This window comes from Trichoplusia ni, chromosome 14 (assembly GCF_003590095.1).
Source record: "Trichoplusia ni isolate ovarian cell line Hi5 chromosome 14, tn1, whole genome shotgun sequence".
Taxonomy (NCBI): Eukaryota; Metazoa; Arthropoda; class Insecta; order Lepidoptera; family Noctuidae; genus Trichoplusia; species Trichoplusia ni.
In genome coordinates, this window is record NC_039491.1 from 9,480,496 (window position 1) to 9,503,205 (window position 22,710).

Sequence of the window (22,710 nt, forward strand, 5' to 3'; positions counted from 1 at the left end):
AACGTGAGAATTTCAGTATTGTCCCGTTATCTTGAAGATCTACGCTTTATCGCAACCATATCATGAATGAAACGATTACTGTAAGATTGGTATCGGGTGTCATAAATATTTTGTAAGGCTGCATTAATATAAACAGTTTAATGAAATATCATAAAGGACTTACGTTTATTGGGACTTTTGAGTCGTTTTTGTAAAGATTAATATCGTACGATCTTGGATTAGCTCATTCATATTTTTGGGGTCTATTCGTTATTATGAAACTTTATTGTCGGTATAAGAAACGTGTTTGACTTCATACTTGATAATTATAATTTCACAAATACTTTTTTCAATTTCGAGTAGTCAATATTTTTTTACTAGGTTTTGACTTAATTAGCTTAGGTTTACGAAACTTTTATTTTCTAGCTAAATGTATCCCATTGCTTGGCCAACGCTTTCCCCAAATCTAAGATCCTCTATCTTGGGTCACTTAAAACCAGCCCGCAAAATTTTCTTCTTCTAGAGGTGCCTCTTCAACTAGTGAAGGTTAGCGATCAGCCTATCACGAAACGTGATTCCACATAAATTTTCATAAAAGCTTCTCAAATGTACGGTACCACACAATCACACTTACTTGTAATACTCTTCAGAAGCCAAAATCCTGGTAGCATTTGAGTACCAAGGCACGGTTTCAGTCACATTCATGCAATAATTTCCGTCGTATGGCAAGAATCCGGTGTCCATACAGATTTGTCCGATGCTCATACACTGTCTCATGTAATAAGTAAGATCAGAAGCTGCGCCTGTATTGTTTTCTCGGCAAGCTTTGTCGTATTCACCGCTGTAGCAAGCTGTAAAAAAAATGAAATTAAATACGAGTTTCTTGGTGACCTAAAATTGTATGCTTTCGAAATATCTTTTATGATCAAAATAGTTCTCAATAAAAAACTATTCCCACAATCTGAATCTAATATTTTCTGGAATGACCACTTATGTCCTTAAAACTCCGGGTCTTCATGGACCATACATGAGCATATCTTACAAATGCTCAATCTAAGGTTGCAAGGCACCCAGTCATACAAAAATTAACTAATTACAGAAGTAATCATTTTTAAATGAATACAGTAAATAAGTACTTACCATCAGTATTGTAGGGATTTTCACAAGATCCCCAATCCAAATTCCCGGCGATAGACACAATGGTATAGAACAGAGTCCACGCGATGATAATCATGAAGTTGATGGAGATCAGAGTGATGACGACCAGAGTGCAGTATCCAAGGCCACTGAAGAAAGGCGATATAGCGGAGAAAGCCTGCAGGGGTCCAATACCGGTGTACTGACCAACGTACAACTCGAGGAAGAAGATGGGAAGCCCAATAATTAATAACATGAGGAAGAATGGTATAAGGAAAGCACCTGAAACAAAAGATGATTGCTTGTTTCACGATGATAAATGTGTTATGTGTTACTAGTTTCTTGTAGCGTTGTATAATGCGCCTATGACCTAGTTTCAGATTTGTTTTTTAATCATGTGTTTCGTAAATTCAGATATTCCTTTGCATTGGTCTAAAACTATCAGCTCAGTGTTGAGTTTCCCCTCATTAGTTGAAGGATCTGGCACTTTTTTTGGTGCCATTGATGATGTGAGATCTTTATCTCTTTTTTTGTTTTGCTTGTCAACTTTACGTTTGCATGTAATAATATTGCTTAACCTTTTATTAGGCTTACCATACTCATGTATCACCGTATGTATTTTTATCATCATATCCCGGTTTATCAAACACATTTTCATGCATGACTGACTATCAAATATAATCAGGTACATTTACAATTTTATTGGACATTTATTATTCTAAATTATGACTTGCAGAATTATTCCAATGAGCTATTATGTAATTATTCCAAAAATCTATTGTAAGGTTATTTTTGAGGGATTTGTGATCATTTTATCTTGTCATAATTTAATGCAAACATTAAGATTTATTGCAGTTAATAATCGGATTTAACTTGTTTGTTCTTATTTACCTGCAAAAGTATTACGTCAATACAATACCCCTTTGCGTCTTTTATTAATCTATCATTTAGATAATTTTGTTTATCGTAAAAATTTCTTCAATGGGAATTAGTGGCTGTACTACAATACATTAAACCAAGATTGTCGCTATTTGAAAGCGAGACGGCAATATAGTATTTATGTAACGAAGTACGATAACATGACGAAACAAATCTTCGGGCTACCACTTTAAGCTACAGGTGTGCAAAAATTTATAAAACACTTTTTATGTTTTTTTTTTGTAACTTACCGCCGCCATTTCTGTAGGCTAGGTAGGGGAACCTCCAGACGTTACCCAGACCCACGGCGTATCCCAGACAGGCGAGGATGAACTCCAAGGGGCGACCCCATGAGGCTCGCTCTGGGTTATCATTATTAACTACTTCCACTGGTTTTCCGTTCGGTTCGGCCTGTAATAAAAGAACAACCTTAAAACTTTGTAAATACAGTTAGTAATCGTCCATCACGATTGTATTGAGAAGTGCAGTTATAGTGAGCGTATTTCATTTGCATGTCATCTATTTCAATTCTGTAGGTAGATTCTCCAAACTCATTCACTCAAAGGACTCTCACTTTTGTATAAAACAAACTTAATAATTGAATGAAATCTATAAGTTTCAAGAAATTGTTACCAAAAATTAATGAACAAGAAACAGGTTTGCAACAAATTCGATTAAGCGTCAATAGGGTCCCATTTATCCGCGGTGAAACTTTCAACCAGTTCAATCGGTAATCCAATAATACCTTCTGAACTGCTTTTCTTGTAAACTCCCGGTTAATGTATTCCAAAACCGGTGTCTTAGTTTTGTAATCACCAATAAAGTAATTACACAAACTTTGTGCGGACGCGAAAATCGGGAAGTGTTCCCAAACTTAATCCCTTCAAACAAGGGAATAATCGTTCTCATTTAAATGTAAATTCGTTGGATTGTGACGAGAGCTAGAATAGACTCGCCAGAGTTTTCGTTCGATACGGCTTTCCGCTATTTAAATAATATTATGCAAGAGTTCGTATTATTCACTGAACTAACGCCAACTTCTTACCCACATACTTTATGTTTATTACGTGGAACACAGAACTACTTAGAGGCACCGTAAGGTTATTGCAATTTTTATGTGAATAATAATCATTAATTTTAAGCATCGTTTTTTGAAACTGATCAATTTTGATGTGACTTACAAGTTCTATCTATTTTTAATTCGAGTAATTTACTAAAAGAAAACATAAAAACGTATGCGTTTTTTTTCGTCCATCTTAAAATGCACAAAACCTATGGATTATTTATATAATGATGTGAATTATCGACAAATACTTCACATATTAAATAATTTATACTCTTCACTGTTTCATGATCGCACCACACAACAACAGTTAAATCAAAATATAGTATGAAACCAATATTTTTCACATCATTCGACTCTAGAGACAACTGTGTTCAAACAACGAAAAGATCTTGAACATTGACACCCGGCGAAGTTAAGAAAACTGCTCCATATGCGTGGAGTAGTTATGCACCTGCCCTTGCTTTTGTTAGTTCGGAATTGCAGAAGTCTTCGCGAATTCAAACAATAAGTTGGTCTGTTAAAATAATAATGTTGCTGGGCACAGGCCTCCTGTCATTTAGGGAAGGTTTGAACATTATTTTTTTTTGGGATCCAGGTTCCATCACGATGTTTCCGTTCACCGTTACTCAGTGGTTCTCAGAATAATTAAGAAAGTACATATAACCAAAAGTCGAATTGGTGCTTGCCCGCATTAGCGATCGAACAGACAAGCTAATACTTCGTACTATTTGTGAACTTCGATTTACCGCATCTTACTTCACTTCTACTTTTTCTTATTTCTAGCTCATCGCTTAATGTAAACCTTGTTTGATTTCGTACTAAAGTACAATTTTGCAATCATCTTTAAAAGTTCGACTCGCGACCCCGTCACCGCATCAGCTGGTTGAGGACTACGATGGGGTCCAAAATTAGTATCTTTTTACCGATAAAGAGCTTATGTAAACCTTCATTAAATGAAAGCTTATTAAATTAAATTAAATTAAAAATATTTTTTTTTAGTATAAGAACTCCAAATGAAACCACAATTTTTAAAACTCAAAATTTTCATAGATTGGCAAACTTTTATAAACCATGCGTTAGCTAGTAGCTGTTAGAGTTAGTGCAACTGTAACTAGTGTTGTGGCATCATTGCTTAGTTTGGCCACCTGAACTTTGATAGTTATTACTTGTCGCGCGGTTTGTTTAATACCCTGGAATTCTGAACGGTAGTGTGTACCTACGTGGTTTATTAAATATAAATTCTGGGTTGGAGTTTGTTTTACGATGTTAAGCTTCGTTTTATGATTTAAGAAAAATACGTGGGATTTGATAGTCGGGGGTTTTCATGGAATTTAGCTAGGTTTTTAGATTTGTTTTTGATCTGTTGAAAAACAACTCTTGCATTAAGCTATTTAATCCATGGATTGCGGGGGGCTTCATAGAAAATTCAAGTCAAGCATTCCTGGATTATACTCGCAACCCGTCGAACACACTGGTTTTTGGCGTGGTGACCACAACCATACTATTTGTACAATCAAAATTTTATCATTTAATGGCATAAAGAGAGTTTTATTCACAGCAGTGGACTTCAGTGGACAGAGAACGATAATAGGTTTGGAAAAATAATTTTCAATAAAATTTTTCCCATAATTTTACTTCCCAGAAAAATAAATGTTGTTTATAGATCACATTACTGTCGGTACCCCACGAAGCTGAAACGGAGCGTGTGCAGCAAAAATAGTTGTGTGGTTCAACGGTAGCACCGCCGTACCAACATTTCTAGTAGAAATATTAACAGAATATATCCCGCTCAGTAGAGCAGTGAGAAAGTAATGACGTCACCAGGTCAAGTGCCAACTCGCAACACGAGTGAGTAACGTTGATAGCCGGATATCGGCGCTAAGCTAGATGAAGCTGGCTCAACTAGGGTTGGCGATTTTACTTAGAAGGAATTTGAATTATGAATGAATTGTTATATTTGAGAATAACTAGATCGTATTATTTCATTTGAATCTGAAATTCTTAATGTTTTTTTGTTTAGTCGTAGGTGCAAGGTGTAAGTTTAAAAATTAAAAGTTTTTTTTGTGATTTCTTTGGATCAATTTAAAAAAAAAGCGTCACCTGTACTAAGGAATTACTATACTCGTGATTTTACAGACATTCAAATCATATACACAAAAAGCACAGTTCTAACAAACATCAGTCAGAACTAGAATTTGTGAATTCATCATTCATCATTGGATCTGGCTACCCGGCTAACCCTACATACAAATTGTATTGGTTCTTACTAACACAGCCCTGGCAACACATCCTTAGCTTAAAGAAATGACTGTTGATGTTTTATTGTTTAACATTTTTTTTGTTGTATTATTAAGTTTCGCATGATTTCTATGTAGCCCTAGGAGTTCGTAGAAGCACATTTCTTAAATCGTTACGGTAAGGAAATACTGCTCCGAGTGTGTGATTTACTTATATTATTTGTTTATTTTCATCTGTCTAATCGGAGTGCTATTGCTCTTAAAAACATGTTTAAAATATATTTTTATCTTAATCTGGTTTCAATACACATGAAAATATGTATCAAGATGATCATTTATCATTTTTGGGTGATTTTGATGGCTTATAACTTTAGACATCAGTAATTATGATGGACATACAAAATTATCGATCGATCCGTAATTGTAAGTCATCAAAATTCGAAATGTAATGTATTGACTTCATGTCATGTTCTGATAATAATAGGTAGTGATAAAAAAATGTCATTTAAAAATATGTATGCTTTATAACTTAAACTTTTCATAATTCTTATTATTATCGATGGTCTCAAGAGGAATGTGAGAAACATATCCTTGCTCCCCAATTTCTTTTAGTAAGAGAAAGAAATATTTAAGTGAATTTTGCAGATTGCCTATTTTTATACCGGGTGTCCAAAAAAGTAGTAATAACCAGTTACCCTGTGATGGAGGATACATAATTTTCGAAGAATGACACTTTTCTTTTGTAACGTACCTGGCAGTACTGGGCAACCGGTTGCCACTACCTCTCTGATTTCTCTTTATAGATATATAATGGACTCCTTATCTGTATAATTCTGGTGTAAGTGTTTATTTAGTCCATTGCACTCCTAATAAACGGCTGGACCTATTTTAATGATTTCGTTTGTGTTGCACAACAACTATATGTAGTATATGCTTTTAGTTTCAAAATATGTTCTTTAAGAAATTACGCAAATTGAATTTACCCCTATTCGCATCTACCATGAAGCTATTTATCTCCTTATCTTTCGTATTATTTTTGACCAGTAGCGAGGTAATTCACTTTAAACAAGATTACATGTCTCACTCAATTCGTTATTACTGTCAGTAACGATATTATCAGCTGTGATTAGATAAAACACCTATTCATATTTTGTTAATGTATTATTCATATTTTTTTTCGTGATATCGTTTTATGGAGTTTCTTGTTTCCTAAGAATGACATTTTTGAACCGCTCTCCTGGAGCCATTAGATAACGGTACCTGACTGGTTAAAATCACCACGACTAACTCACTGTGTACGATGTGTTTTTGGTTCGACCCTCGCGTTAGACAAGCGTTTGGGTGAGAATGGGTGTCTTTGTGCATGTGACAAACAAAAGAAAATTCACGTTTTAAAAGTGTTTGAGATAAAAACATTTGTCTTTAGCAACATTTTTTCCTTGCGCACGTCAATCCGTAGATAGTTCAACATGCTTGTCATAATTTAATAAGAAAAAAAAAATGATTTCTAGAAAAAACCGACTAATCGACGCACAATACTTTTTTATGAACTTTTCGCATGGCGATAACATCTGCTTTATCTGGTTTTAATATGATTTATCGATCAATTATTTTTTGAGTAAAAACCCAAAAGGGGCCTATTGTCAACAGATGTTTGATTTCGTATCTTTAATTTCTGATAACGATCTATGATATAAGTGAATCAGTAAGTATGAATTGTGATAATTATTGAGATTTATTACAAATATTTTTAAACTTTCGGAATGGAATTTTTGGGGTACAAATGTCAAAAAGGGAACTTCTGTTACTTACGCATCGCTGTCTGTATACTTGATAGCTAGGCATTTCAGGTATTTCCACTACGAGAACTACAAATACTAAAGATCGAATGATAAAGTTGGTTCTCCCCCAAGCGGTTATTTTATTTTTGGTTTTTTAGCCTATTTGTACGGAGCTCTCCGATTTACCTTTCCGGCTCCCACTTTACCGCTTTTATTATATTGTATTGTATGTGTTAACGTAGGTAATTGTTAATCTGTGCTAGCACAAATAAGCTAAAAAAATAATTATTAATCTATTGACCTGCCTACGTGTGTTAAATTTATATTTACTTGTAGATAGGTTGTTAAACCCGCAATAACATATTTGTGTATTCATGTATTTTACACTATTATATAGTTAACAGCTTGTGGGTTGACGAGTATGTAAACTAAAACATGTTTTATACAACAATAAATCACGAGAATACCATAAAATAAAAAAAAACATTTACATACACTAAATATGTAGCCCTATCGAAACCCAGATATAAAATTCTTAAAAAGAATGTCAAGGCATGTCTATTCTAAACTTATAGTATTAACTAAAACAAAATGATCTGTCCAAACAATCACAAATCTTATATGAAAAACTAGTATTCCCTAGGAAAGATTTCGTGTTTGTTTTGATAACCTAATTCTTGGTACTCGTGGAACTTGTTTGTTTTTAATTCTGGTTTATTAATTATGGAAATCACTATTTACATTAATATTATGTACTCGTAAGTTTTAGAACATTCTACTAATACTATAAATAGATGGCAGCGTTAGAATATTAATTTCTTTAAAACGTGACTTTGACTTATTGAATAGATCTAAACAAGTGATATTATATTGGGCCATGACCTTTGATTTTTGATCTCTCACATCCAAATACGCTATTTGATACCTTCAAAAAAGGTTAACAACCTTATTGGGCCTTCTTCTCTACAAACTCTGTTTGTAGTTAAGCGATTTTGATCATGATTGCGTCGAACTTGTCTATTAGTACGAGGTTCCTCATATAATTATGATGTTTCTCTATACCTAATGGCACTATTGTCTGAACGCATTAAGAAAAAAATAATCTGCATATCAATTTTAAGTCTTACAAATGTACAAACATACTGTCAGGCTCATACATAAATAAATATATTTACGCCACATTTTCAAACGATTTTGAGTTTAAAGGTACCGTTAAATTAGGTATACATTTGTGATGTCTCTGTCACTATTGACGAAGACGATAGAGCAAATATAATAAACCCCACTTCACTTATAAAATAATATTAACAACAGATACAGATAACGAAAGAAAAAAACATATTCATGAAATTTTAAAATAGTTTCTATCTACATAACATTTAATCCGTTGCGATAACGTTACAATGACTAATGATACCAATGTTTATCATTTAATTTTGATTAATATGTTTAAATACAAATGACGATGGATACGTCATTTTATTGGTGTGAAATTCATTTTTCATTAATGCTTTGTCGATTGACTTTGGAACCGTGCAACTAGAGTCAGTAATGTAACGTTTTAAAAGTGCCTGAGAAACGGCCTATTTGAAATAAAAACTTTTGACTTTGATTTTGATTTTGACCTATAATAATATAATAGAATGGTTTATCGACAAGTGACATTGTTCCGAGCGCTGACGAATTGCTCCTATGTGACGAAATGACAAGTCAAAGTCACGTCAATGCTCGAAGTGGATAGTAATGTCTGTTCTTTTCAATTTATTTTGTATTCCAATTTGATATATTATTTTCTGTGAGCTTAGCCAGGCTCCTACCTGAGCTCCCAGAAATAACAATTTTTTAGATTATCGTAATTCTTTATTAAAATAATAACGGATACGTATTTTTTTGTCCCACCAATATAAATTGATCAAATTACAGTGAATGGATCTTACGCGTAACATCACTTCTGTGTATACATCTCCTTAACTTTAAAGCAACTATTTTATCATCCAAAGAGGTTAAATACCGGGTAATTTTTTAAATATTTATAACATGACACACATCTGGAATATGAATATTTTTTACATTTTATACCTAGTAGTAATCCCTATTTAATTCTCTGAGAATGGATTCAATGGTTGATTATAGTTATTATTTTAAATATTTTATGCATCAATATTACACGCAATCAATTTAATTTGACATTTAGATAAGTAATTTTATCAATCGTCTAGGCACGTACTTACCTAAATAGCATGTTTGAATAATTTGATTTGTGATTGCGTAAGATTAAACAAGTCATTACTTTTTTGTACAATATTTGATACATTTTTAAACCTATGTAATTCGCAAACGAAGCCGAGAAATTAAGAATTTTATAAAGTTCCTAATTTTGTAGAAAAATTTGCCGGTAAGAGTAATTAGGCCGAGAGAGAGATAGATATGTTTATAAAATGATCAAGGAAAATATTGACTTTAAACAACATATGGAAATCAAATCTTTACCTTCAGAAACCAGTGATAAAAGACATAAGGCCGAAATTCTAACTAGAAAAAAAATCAATGAATGAGAAAAAAAAATCAATAAAAAAATGAGACACAATCTGTGTAATTGAGCAGATCATTTAAGACCAATGACCAATTGATGAATGATTAGTAGTTATCGATGAATTATTGATTGATTGGCAGATCTGTAAAGTTGATAATCGATTGATTCGGTTGTAAAATCTTCAACCATGCAGATTTATGATAGGTTTGATTCAAATATAATTCTGCATTAATCCGCCTAAAATAATATGAAAATGTCCGTAAAATCCAATTGTCAACATTTTTTTACCATATTTTTAGTAGTATTTTACGTTAGTAAAAAACTAAACTTAAAGAGAGACTTTTCTCTCTTTGTATTGCGGTTTTACAACTAATGTTAAGTATTTCTTGATTACGTTTCAACCGTTCATAATTATAGTATTTTAATCGCTCATTCCATCATGCTTGAACGAATAGATAAAACACGTAGGTATATCGACCTCATGGTTTTGTAAATCACTTTACTATGATTACCGATAAAATATCGATTAATCGAATAACAATATTTACTGTATCGTACACAGATTTTATCTTCCATACATTTCGTCACGGAAATAATAATAACATTTTGTTTTTTATTTATTGTCCTTGAACTATTTAATTTTTATGCCGAGTAATATTTTTTCTTAGAACATATGAACTAGCTGATCCAGTGGACTCCGTTATGCTGAACTGTTTTGTGAATCTAAACCATCGAGTGCGAAAATTAAACGCAAAAAACATCATTCAATTCGGTCCAGCCGTTAAGGAGGATTTCAGTGGTGTACGTACAGAAGAATGATAAAGAAGATTAGAAGAAAATTGAGTTGTGTTTTTATAAGTCCATTTTTAGGACTAAGCCGTGCTGTATGCAATAATATTAAGATTTAATTTATGTATTTAGTAAAATCATAGTTAATTGGTCACAAGTATTAGGTATATATCCCATGAAAGAAAGACATAGCAAAATGCATATTTTATGTAATGTATTTTTTGTACATTTGCAAATGTTTTCGAAATCGAAAAACTAAACAACAGTTCAAATCTAATTAAAAAAAATCAACTTATCAAAATTTATCAAACTTGTGTAATTCTACTTGAATTTAATATCAATTATCATGAGCGTGGTCAATCTTAAGCTTTGAAAAGATACGATCTTATGATATCAATATCCGTTGAATTATCGAGAGTTGAGGATTTGATATAATACGAATAACTAATGAATTGAAAATGGAAGGCAGGATGGAGAGTTCAACTAGTAACTCGACAGTGTAAAGCCTTGGTCAAACGAAGAGACAGCCACCGAATGTAAGCATGGTTCATGCCTTCTTGTAAATGTACTCGTAAATCTTGTTTTGTAGGAGCATGCAGGTTCCAACCCGACCCCGGTCATTTGAAGTGTAGTTCAGTCGAGTGTATTTTTCAAAATACGTTTCTCTTAATTACACTACGACACCATGACGGGAACCACCAAGAAGTAATCCAAATATTGGACTCTGAAATCGTACCCGTAACCCGAAGTGAGGTCAGTGATCAAACCTTCCGTGAGGGAGAAGGCCTATGCCCAGTGATGCCAATCTGTAGGCCAGCATTATGATTACGTACATTGTATAGTAAGGAAGGTATGAACGAAAAGCGCAGTAAACTACGTAACGCTCAGTGACTGTTCTGACGATAAGAACGCAAGAGAAATTAGAATACAGCGTCATTTTAGATCCACAACTAGTTGCGCGTTCCGGAGAAACGTGTTAGTAAACTTATGCCTTTATCATACAGCCGACTTACGAAGGTCGTCGTTAATAACTATTAACAATTATTAAGGTTCATTGTTCTGATAAGCGTTAATTTATAAGAGGATTATCGATTTCACCATTTCAAAACTAACGTGTTTAATTCTCGAGATAATTATAATCGAAATGCTTTTTATTGAATCACACATTCATTTTGTTTTTCTATTCGCTTTAACATCTTTCGATAATTTTTTAAACATTATTATTCCGAGCCTGATGAAGCCTATAATGAAGGACAAAAAGAAAGTATTCAAGAAAAAAAAATAGTCATCTAAAGTTTGCTAATTAAATTGTATTTAACAAATACAATTTCTGAATACCGCGTCCATTCTGTCAGGTGGTTTTCACAATTTAGCCGGAATGGCCAAACAGAGATGTGTCAGATATAGTAAGATTTACCTACTCTCAATTTTAATTACCTATATATATATAAAATTTTTGTTTATATCTATCAATTATAAAAAAATCGTATAAAAATTATGTCAATTACAAAGTATCAAATAAATTAAGATTTTATTTAAATAAGGAAAAAATCCTCATTAATTATTCTCGTAATTTAAATACGCATGCTCTTCGACCTACACTCAGAAGAGTTCGTAAACGATAACGCATTACAATATGACAATAAAAAAAGACAATCAAATAATTTATTGAATTTCTTTCACTCGTAACTTGCCTTATTCATAGCGTAATCGCCACCAGCCATAATTATTAAAACTTTTTACTTTATTTGCACTTCGTCGACACTCTCGCTCATCACTCCGCACTTTGGTATGTATTTGGTGATTATGTCTCGACGTAGCACAAACCACGACTGAAATGTGAACAAAATCGTGGATCTTATCACAAGATTGATATCGAACTAGACCGATAAAGTGACGCAATAAAAGAATTGTATTGTGTATCAGTATTCAGCAACGGTTGGCTCTGATCGGTGTGTCTTAATGTTTTACTTGAGATTGTTCGATAGCAGCGATATGGTCCGTCCGTTTGTTGCTATTGGCTTAAACACCGATGATCCAAGGTCATTAGGAAATCCCAACTTGAGGTAGGAACTGGTTTGTTAGGTCAGATAGTGACTAGTCTTAGTCAAATAATAAGTGGTCCTGCGTGTGTACCTATTAATCAGTGTCACAATCTTATAACACAATGGCTATTGTATAACTTTTTGAATCAAAACACATGAGTTAATAAGTACTAATATTTTAAAACAGGGTATGAGTAATGGGATAAAGAAATAAATATAATATATAAGTCTTGGTGGCCTTACTGATTCATATTAGACTAGCTGTTGCCCGCGACTTCGTCCCCGTGGGTAGAAGATATAAGTTGTGATTTATACCTACCCTGTTTTTTTCACATTTTCCACCTTGTATCTTCGCTCCTATTAGTCGCAGCGTGATGGTTTATAGCCTAAAGCTTTCCCAAAGCTTCAATTTGGACAGTAGTTCCTGAGATTAGCGTGTTCAAACAAACAAACTCTTCAGCTTTATATATTAGTATAGAAGTATAGATTTGTATTAATGAGCTGCATTTTCGATCCTAACGCAAAGTACCAATGTGATTTCTGACATATTCATGTACTCTTGCTTACTTCACTGACACACGATAAAAAAACATAATTGAGAAACCTGGATTTTAAATATTGTTGCCAATGCTGAGACCTTTCTTATATAGGAAGAGGCCAGTAGATAGCAGTGGGTGCAAATGGGCTGGTAAATTTGAAAACATTACAATTTCAAAGCCATCCATCCTTTATTAAGCTTATGATTAAGGACTCCGGTTGGGTCCGAAAATAGTCCCGATAAATATGCGTGAGTAAACCGTTGTATTATTTAATAATATATCACTCTCACGATAGTTACTATGAAAACGTCCATCCTTTTTTTCCTTTATCCTGGTAAGGAGTTTTTGTTTTTCGGAACTCAATGCGTGGTTACCATCTCCCCAAAGTTCATTCGGCATCCAACAGATGTTACTACCCCGGTTCTACTAAAGAATTTTTTAGTATTTGATAACAAATAAAATAATTTCACATGCAGATTTGCATTCACGTCCCGTTAAGCCACATTAATCCGGTAGATTAATTGAAGGTGAACTGTTCATTGATAGGTGCAATATAAACGGAATCAGCGTGACTAATATTCTTAAATTATTATGTCATATAGTGAGTAAGCTTTTATAAGGCATTGATAAACTAGGTAAGACACCTAGGTTAAAAATCTCTCTGGAACCTTGCAGGACAAACGTAAGAGGTCTCACGACTCTGGTAGGGATAGGAAAAAACCTGTTAATCCTGATATGGTAGATGTTATAACCTAGTGTCAGGGTATAACCCACCCGTAGGAGGAAAAATAAGGAGGTTGGGTACACGCTTTAAAAAAACACAGCTTTGCGATGACTCATTTACGATGTTGTTATTGGAGCGTGATTCGATCCTGCTGCCTTATCAGTCGAATGGTCATACCACTACGGTTTTTCAGCTTGCTCCAGGTTCTACAATATAGGTATGACGACCCATAGGTGTGAGATGATTTTTTCAGACCTGCAAAAAGGTAAACTAAAACACTTAGGTACGTTCTTAACATACCTTTTAGCCCTGAAACGTATCTTTACTGATTAGCTGGTACTCAGCCATGCAAAAAGCATGAAAACATACGCACCCGCTATTTAAAAGCTAAATTTCTCAGTAAATTTAAACTAGACAAAGATTTTTACCTAATTACTTCTATAAAAAGAAATGTTGAATATTTTACACCAAACTGCATATTACTATTATCGACCAAATTATTCATCTTTTAATTATTGCTTTATTACCTGCCCACTTCATATATTCACTAAATATCGGATAAAAAATCGCGATAAAAACATAATATTGTGTTGCTAGGAATTAATAACAACGTGAATCTTATCTCGTAATGCAAAACCCTAAACACTACCTAATTGAGACGGCCATGACTCATTCTTTAAATACGTTTTTTTATGTTATTAGTTTTCTTCGGGAAAGGAAGAGAGTAGTATCAGATTCTTACTGACTAAACCTCTTCTACCGTACAAAGTCTTCTGCAGTTGACGGTACGTATGTAGATCGCCATATTGCCGCCAAACAGCAGCAATCTAGACATTTTGGTTTCGACGAGAAAATGACTCAACAAACATGTCAGTCGGTCCGGAATGGCAACAATCTTGCTCTAATAGTTCAAATTACTAGCATCGTTTGTGGCACTTCGAAAAATGTAGGTATTTAGTTCATAAGATTATAAATCATAATTAAAATTAATGACTATGATAACCAAAAGCATTTTTGGCCGTTGTAATTATCATATCATTATCTAATCCATATCAGTGAAGATAAAGAGACAAATCATCTGTCACTGTTATAATTTGATTGTAATTTACAATATTTTACATTTATTAAAATAAAATCAGAACGTCGAATGATAATGTAAATGTGTTTGTAGTACAAACAATAATGAAGGACATTGTGTGTGTAATATCAGTTAGCTAGCATAAAAAAGCACGAAATACTCAGCGACTCTCTTTTTTAGACTCGGTAATCCTCATGGGCACCCATCTTTTGTTTTTCGGAGTGAATCAGCGTTTGGATACATCTGACTTCCCCTTCTAAAAACACCCCGAGCTCATTCTACTGCTTAAGCCAGATTCATGGGATCATACTCTACATGAATCTGGCTGATGAGCATACACCTCCTCAGGAGAAAAAGCGAGTACAGTAAGACTGTTACTGAGAAAACTTAACCGCCATGGATTGCCTCTGTCCTTTACTCGATGCGTCTCAATGCATAGAAGTTCGAGACGCACCATCCACGGGAATACTCAACAATCCTATTTTTTAAGCACCATTGGAGAAAAAAAATATGACTCAAATGAATAACTTTAATATTCACATATTAATGGGACTATATCGGTTATATATGTATATAGCTATATATGATATACTAAGTAATTTATTTGTAATATTAATACAGTACATTTGTGAATGCATTTCTCCGAAAAATGAATTGTAAGCATTCGTTTCATAACTACACAATTGTAGGATTTGAACAGGAACTCTATCAAAAATATATTCACATCGAAACTTGTACGCTAAACAAGGTTCTTAATTAAAAATCGTTGTGACATATACATTACAAAGTAATTTGTCCATTCGTAATGAGTTCCAAGGAATTGGATTTTATTTTATTACTTTTTTAATTACATACACAACATAACAGTTAAAATAAATCTTTTGACAGTCATTTGTTATTTATTAAAGCTAAAAACTAAGAAGCAATTACAAAGAATTACTTATAATTTACTTTTATTAGTTGTCAAGACAGTTGAAATTGTATTACTCACGAGAGTCGATTAATATTTCAAAATTATCGCTAGCTATTTGTCCTACTTGGATGGATGTATGGACGTTTGTTCCTCCTTCACGCCAAAACTACTGAACGGATTGAGATGAAACTTGGGACACATAGCAGGAGTAGCACATAGGATATTTTATTTTCCGTGGGATCATTTACGATTTTTAGCAAGCGGACCCGCAGGCAACAGCTAGTATATAATACATTGCTCTTGTAAAATTACATATATTATTTATTTTATCGATATTAAAATGTAGGTAAGATGGTGATTTTGACAAGATAGGTAGAGCATACGCATAAGCAGGTAGCTTGACAACAGTGATCATTATATTCGTTATTAATATATATAAAGATAATTCATCATATCATGATGACATTTTTTTCGTAATTATCTACATAAAGAGGTAAAAATACTAAAGACATGCCACCACCTTTTAAAACAAGATAGCTGTCGTTACAGAAAAGAGACAGCGCTACACACAGTGCAGTGCGCTATCTCGCTCCTGCATTTACAGCGGCAACTGTATATGAGTCAATCCTTTTAGGGTCTCCTGCAAAATAGTTAAAAGCGGAAAACTATTACTGAGCCTCCGCTGAACGTAGTGGAACTATGATAGCTAGGCGGTTGAAATGTTTACAGATGATGTATTTCTGTTTCCGCTAAAACAACAAATACACAAAATGAATTTGAAAGACACTAAATTTATTTGTCAGCTTGTGTCTGTACTGCAAGTCCGACTCTCACTTGACCAACCGGTTTTTTTATAAGGCGGCTATATCCTCATAGGTACCATCCACCTTCTCTGGGCGGAGGTAGCGGGTAGTGTCAGAGCTTTACTGACTGAACCTAAACCGTCGTGCAACATGTCCTAAATGTGGGTGATGCGTGGCAATGCAAAGCATATGAAATGATCAGTCAATCTTGCTTGAAAGTAAAACAATTGAAAGTCTACTGAACATCGTTTTATACAAGACAAACAGTCCAATGTACTTTTGCTAATAGCAATATACAAAAAAAAGAATGTCCTCTCAACAAACCAATTCTTGCCACCATTTATGCGAATTTATGGAACCTATAACCTTAATTCATTGCTTCCAAGAGTTTCCGAGTATATGGTATGCGACAAAAAATATTCGCTCGTATTTACCCAAATACCATGGCCTTCATAAAGTAACGTAATGGGATTGCTTTAAGAGGAGGTAACTTACTTTTATCTGTAAGCGGAAACAAAGTAATTAATATTAATACGCTTTTGTTATATTTTAATACCGACTTGCTTTTCCACACACATCTTGTCCCCGTTTTTAAATATTTGTCAATACTGCTCTGCCTCATTAATCACAGCGTGATAGTATTACAGCGTTGACAGACGTCCCGATGTTGGCGGGACGTTCCGATTTTTTAACGAAATTTTATATGCCCCGCGGGGGACAGCCTCGGTCCCGCTTTTCGAAGAGAACTTGACCTATACTTGTACGTATTTAAGATAAGAGTGTTGGCGTGCGAGAATGCACGATTACGTAGGAAAGTACGCCTTACGTAGGATTCACACAGATTATTGAAACCAGTTGACCACTCACCGTCGCCCGTGGCGGAATCACCAAATACGAATCTAAAAAAAAGCTCGCTCAATTGTTCGCGCGCGGTCAAATCAACGAAGAAATATTTGGACGACACCCTTGATTATAATACCTTTTTTTACTATGTCTCGCTTCTGACAGAAGAATCCCGCTATTTTCACGCAAAAAGTACCAAAGTCAAGACTTGTCCAGAAAAAACTGGCAACGCTGCAGTATAGCCTTCTTAAAAAATGGCTATTTAACACAAATTTATTTTAAAACAAACAAATAAACTCTACAGCTTTATGATATCAGTGTATAAATTCAGACCAGGGATTACATTCATGTAAGCTTTTCCTTCGGCTTGACTAGTTGTTGATTTGATAGTTCATCCACATTGTGTAGTATGCGTCCCCATTCATATTCTTGACTATAGTGGCGATTGCTTGAACAACGTTTTCTCCAATGCTTATATTTTAATTTATGAATATACCTCAAGGAGAAATCTACAGTAAATGTTTATTCTGGTTGCTAAATTAATCAACTTTACAAGTTATGCAAAACAAGTTTCTCAAACAAATTACCAAGATGCAAACAAGAAAATCAGCGAGATGCATTCATTACAAACCAGCTGCGATCAGCAATAAAAGAAAATTATAAGCAAAGCTACAACATCCCGCATCATCCCCTCTCGGCGTTTTTGTTTTAAACTTACAAAATTGCCTTCCATTAGTCAGGCGACCTTAGAAACAACAGACGAGCGTAATGCGAAAATATATCCAGCCATTAGTATGGAAAAAACAGTAGTAGTAACCCAGACAAATTGGAAAATATCCTGTTTGCAAATTACAAATAATTCTCAACACAAACGGCTAATGTCTATAGATAAAAGATGTTTTAATTTACATAACGAGGGGTACTTTTGTCGTCTTCATTTTTTCAATGACTTTGTTTCGCTGGAGACAGTTGATCTCGTGTTCAATGGGCCTCTTGTTTCAGATAATCATAAAGATTGTTGGCTTGTGTCTCTCAACGTTTCTAAACGTTTTTGTTCATAGTTTAAATGTTTTCTATTTTGTTACTAAATGATTGTTTTTTATTTCATCAAAGTAATTTCTCGGTATTTTATATTTGGTTTTTAAAGCACTTTAGATAACTGTTATAAATATTTTTATTATCATTGGGTATTCCTCTTCATTTAAGCATATTTGTTGGCAGACCTCCAAAGCCAATAGAGTTGAGTTAGCAGCTAATATATGAAGCGTATTTAAACCCTCTTTTTAATCGCCTCACTTAATTATGAGAACACTAGTTTTTATTAGAATATATTATGTACATCGTTTACCCACCGAACAATAGGTTTCATTTACTTTTTTTTAATACTTAAACTATGTAGAATTGAGCAACGTCATTTTCACTATCATTATCAAGTAATGAGAAAACGTAACTTTCTCGCAACCAAAATTTTAATAATTGATAAAAAACAATTGGGTAATGGTAATAAGCGTGGCTATCTTATATTCGATGCACACGTTTCCTCAGAAAGTGTTTCTGTTATAATATACAAACTGTTTTTGGGGGACTGTGTGCATTTTATATACGCGACATCGCTTGCAAAGTCACTCATTTGTTGCCTACTTGAGGACCTACCTATTGAATTATTATTATTTCTGCAGTAGAAGAGACAGGGGCCTAAACCATGTAGGAATTTTATTTCATGTTGATCTGAAATATAATTGATTAACAGAGTAGTATTCCCATTCGCTACTGTGTGGCATCGCGAATTTTTTCAGAGAATAAAAAAAAGTTTTTTAGTCTATGGCAACTCACAACTAAACGTCACTTTCTTTTTTCGCGACTTAACGGCATCGTGGTGATTTTGTTAATTACACTTTAATTACGTTATTTAAATAGTTTTTGGCATATTTCAAGTCGAAAAAGTATTGCCAAGTGATACAAAAGCCTTGAAAATACTGGCCAAGATGTTTAAAAGTGATCTTCGAGACTATAAAGGCGCTGCGGAGTTAATGCAGGATGCGTGTACGCAGCCCTTGCCCTAGGTTCATCGCCGTGGGATGGAACCCCAAATTACGGAATATAAACGATGGAACACTGACCCATAACCTCAAAGAGGGGGGCCAACAGGTGAGGTTTTCTCTGATTTTAGGTTCAGCGAACAAGGACGCAAATATGATGTGAGATGATGCGAAATACTAAAAACATGCATGAACCGAGCGGGTCCGAGAGACTTTAGCTCGAAGATCGGGCTCTTCGCGAGACGTCGTAGCTCTGATAAACCCTACTGCAAAGTTCGGGACGCGAGCCCGCAACTTTGATAGTACACAAAACAACATGCATTACGTATAACCGAGCTAGTACGCGATGCTCCACGCTCGATGTTAAATTGTGGGCGCCCCCAAATTACGGAATATAAACGATGGAACACTGACCATAACCTCAAAGAGGGGGGCCAACAGGTGAGGTTTTCTCTGATTTTAGGTTCAGTGAACAAGGACACAAATATGATGTGAGATGATGCGAAGTACTAAAGACATGCATGAACCGAGCGGGTACGAGAGACTCTAGCTCGAAGATCGGGCTCTTCGCGAGACGTCGTAGCTCTGATAAACCCTACTGCAAAGTTCGGGACGCGAGCCCGCAATTTTGACAGTACACAAACAACATGCATTACTACAAAGTTCGGGACGCGAGCCCGCAACTTTGATGTTACACAAAGAACATGCATTACTACAAAGTTCGGGACGCGAGCCCGCAACTTTGATAGAACAACATGCATTAAGTATAACCGAGCTTGTACGCGAGACAGCTCGAAGATCAAAACTTCGTACGAGATACGACAGTTTTGATGAAGAACATACTATGTTCACTGGTTCTCACAGTCCACAACAAGAACCAATGGTGACACTCTTCGAGGTGGATTCGAGGCTCAAGATAGAAACAAGACCAATGCACCTATCAAGAATGTATAACAAAAGTTATAACCGAATACCACCTCTAAACCTAAGCAAGGACTGTGGAAAACATAAGTGGTCCGGCATCAAACCAAAGTGCTAGCACAGCAAGGTGGACCCAAGAGTGGTATGATACAACTGTGACACCCTCGCTGAACAGGACACAGGAAGGGTGGCCCCGAGAGGGTACACCATGCCATGCATCCAGCAGGCAATTGTCAACCAGGTATATGTAATATATCTAACTGTCTTTCATGTTGTGAACATACCACCACTAATGTACCTTAAAATACTTGAACATAACATTGTTTACATAAACAATATACATATAAATGAAATCAACAATATGTGTCAGACCATCAATAACTCATGAGTTAGGGGCTGTACAAATATGCACTCACAGTAAAAATTTCTATCTATATACATATATGTCTAAAGATTTAATATTCTTAAGACCACCAAACTCAACGGACAGATCAGATTTGTTCTTAACTGAAAACCAAAAATATATATAGAAAAATATTATAGTTTTCAAATTGTGGATATGGGAACCTTGGACCATCAATATCACATGTCTTGCACAGTCTTAAGATAAAACTGATTCCTTAGGTTCAATAACACCTAAACTCAGAAAAATTAATCCGCTTTGAGTTTAAAAATGTCATATAAATTTACTGCAATTCCATGTAGTCCATGTACAGCACCCACAGTCCTTACAGACTAGAAATTTAACAAACTGTTGTCTGAATGACCACCCATTGGTTAGAATCAGTATAAATGTCTGGCTGACAGAGGGGCTACACTCACATTTATCTAAATGATTTTCCCTCATTGTTAACTATGATTAAAGTATATTAGTGCAATAAATACTTTAGGTTTACTATGAATAGAGACTAGTTAACATCAGAAATACAGCAAGAATGCAACTCCTATAGAGATACTAAATATCAATGATATTAAACATTGCCCAATCAGCAAATTGGCAAGATTGTTGGGAACCTTCTGTGAACCTGCCCAAGAGGTTATGTTCAAACACACACAAAAAATAATAGAACAAGTTAAGTACTTAGCCTTGTTGCATAACAATAGCAATCTTGATGCTGTCAACTGACCTAAGATGGGGCCCCATTACATAATCCGAAACTATAAGAACATTATAGAAAATGTATACTAGAACTAGTTTCTAAAGCTTTTCTAATAGAATGGTGACACATTGTAATGGCGAAAACAATTGTAGTGTGGTGCCTTGTTTAGAATGATGACTTGCATTTAATACATCAATTAGAACATAATATTAACTGGATTAAAACACATTGCAAGATTATACAGCCAGAGTAACATGGCTGCAAATACATAAGTAAGATAAATAGTGCTCAGTTCCACATGTAAGTCAACGAAAAAACCATACTTGTTTCGTTATCAATAGATTTTGGGCCCCACAAGTTTATCTATAGCAATAAAAACAATGTGACACACACATCTCTAAGAAGTGAGGCACCCAATAACATTAATGCTACTAAACACTAAATGTATATGCATCAATACTTAGTGGACATGAATATGTTTTTTAAGCATTCCCAACATTTGTTTACCTTACTAAATGTTTCAGAATATTAATAATGACAAAGCAAAAAGTCACTAAGTTCTTATTCACCCAATTTTGGGATTTTTAACCGACAACACACACTGAGCAGACTAGGTGCCCTGACAAAAAGCATCTCTTAGGGGAAGCAGTTAGAAGCCAACGTTAGATAGCTCATTAACCATCATGTTACCATCTGTGTCAACAAAGCAGTAACCGGGATCCTATTTTGATCTTCACCCTTATTAATTAGGAAACATTAATAGAAAGTTTAGAGAATGGAGCTAGCTTCAAAACCCTAAATTTCCACAAATCAGCATTGACTCTAAAGATGGGAGAGGAATTAGGTATGGATAACAAAGGATTTCTGAGAGGCTTACTCAGATTGAGATTTGCCTGTATTACAGAAAGCCAGAACCCATATTTTGTATTGAACCAGCTAACTCATCTGCTAGCTGCCTCAAAACACAATATTATAAACATATTGCTTATCGGTTAAGAAAGTATAGATGGTTATTAAATAGAACTTGCAACAACTGGTTACAAGCAACATGATGACAAAATAGGCTAGAACATAATTATATGGCACAGGAATAACTCTGTTGACAATAGACACAAACATACATATATTATGTTAATGAAACATACAATACACCTGTATCTGAAGACACAGAATTATTTAGTTATTTATTTGAACCAAGACACAAAACATCTTCTAACTCCTAGCTTGGATAGCTGCTCAATGGGTACTAGCCGCCCTCTCATACA

The 22,710-nt window shown here is 34.5% G+C and overlaps 1 protein-coding gene across 1 annotated transcript; it reads right to left on the reverse strand.

Annotated features, from left to right (window-relative positions):
* Positions 1-578: 578 nt before the first annotated feature.
* On the reverse strand, positions 579-12,301 carry LOC113500560 (creatine transporter-like). Its single transcript, XM_026881403.1, has 4 exons — positions 12,135-12,301; positions 2,286-2,445; positions 1,120-1,398; positions 579-830 (listed from the first exon to the last, which is right to left on the reverse strand). Exons 1-4 carry the CDS (start codon positions 12,162-12,164, stop codon positions 610-612), a joined length of 690 nt encoding a protein of 229 aa, XP_026737204.1. The 5' UTR covers positions 12,165-12,301; the 3' UTR covers positions 579-609.
* Between the last annotated feature and the right edge of the window lie 10,409 nt (positions 12,302-22,710).

What these genes read in the sequence shown, in the direction of transcription:
- LOC113500560 (XM_026881403.1), bottom strand. Translation starts at nt 12,164, where the DNA reads ATGGCTGGTGGCGATTACGCTATGAATAAG. An exon ending in GCGATTACGCTATGAATAAG is followed by an intron (nt 2,446 to 12,134) that starts GCAAGTTACGAG and finishes CTTTTATTACAG; the next exon opens with GCCGAACCGAACGGAAAACC. An exon ending in AAATCCCTACAATACTGATG is followed by an intron (nt 831 to 1,119) that starts GTAAGTACTTAT and finishes TTTTTTTTACAG; the next exon opens with CTTGCTACAGCGGTGAATAC.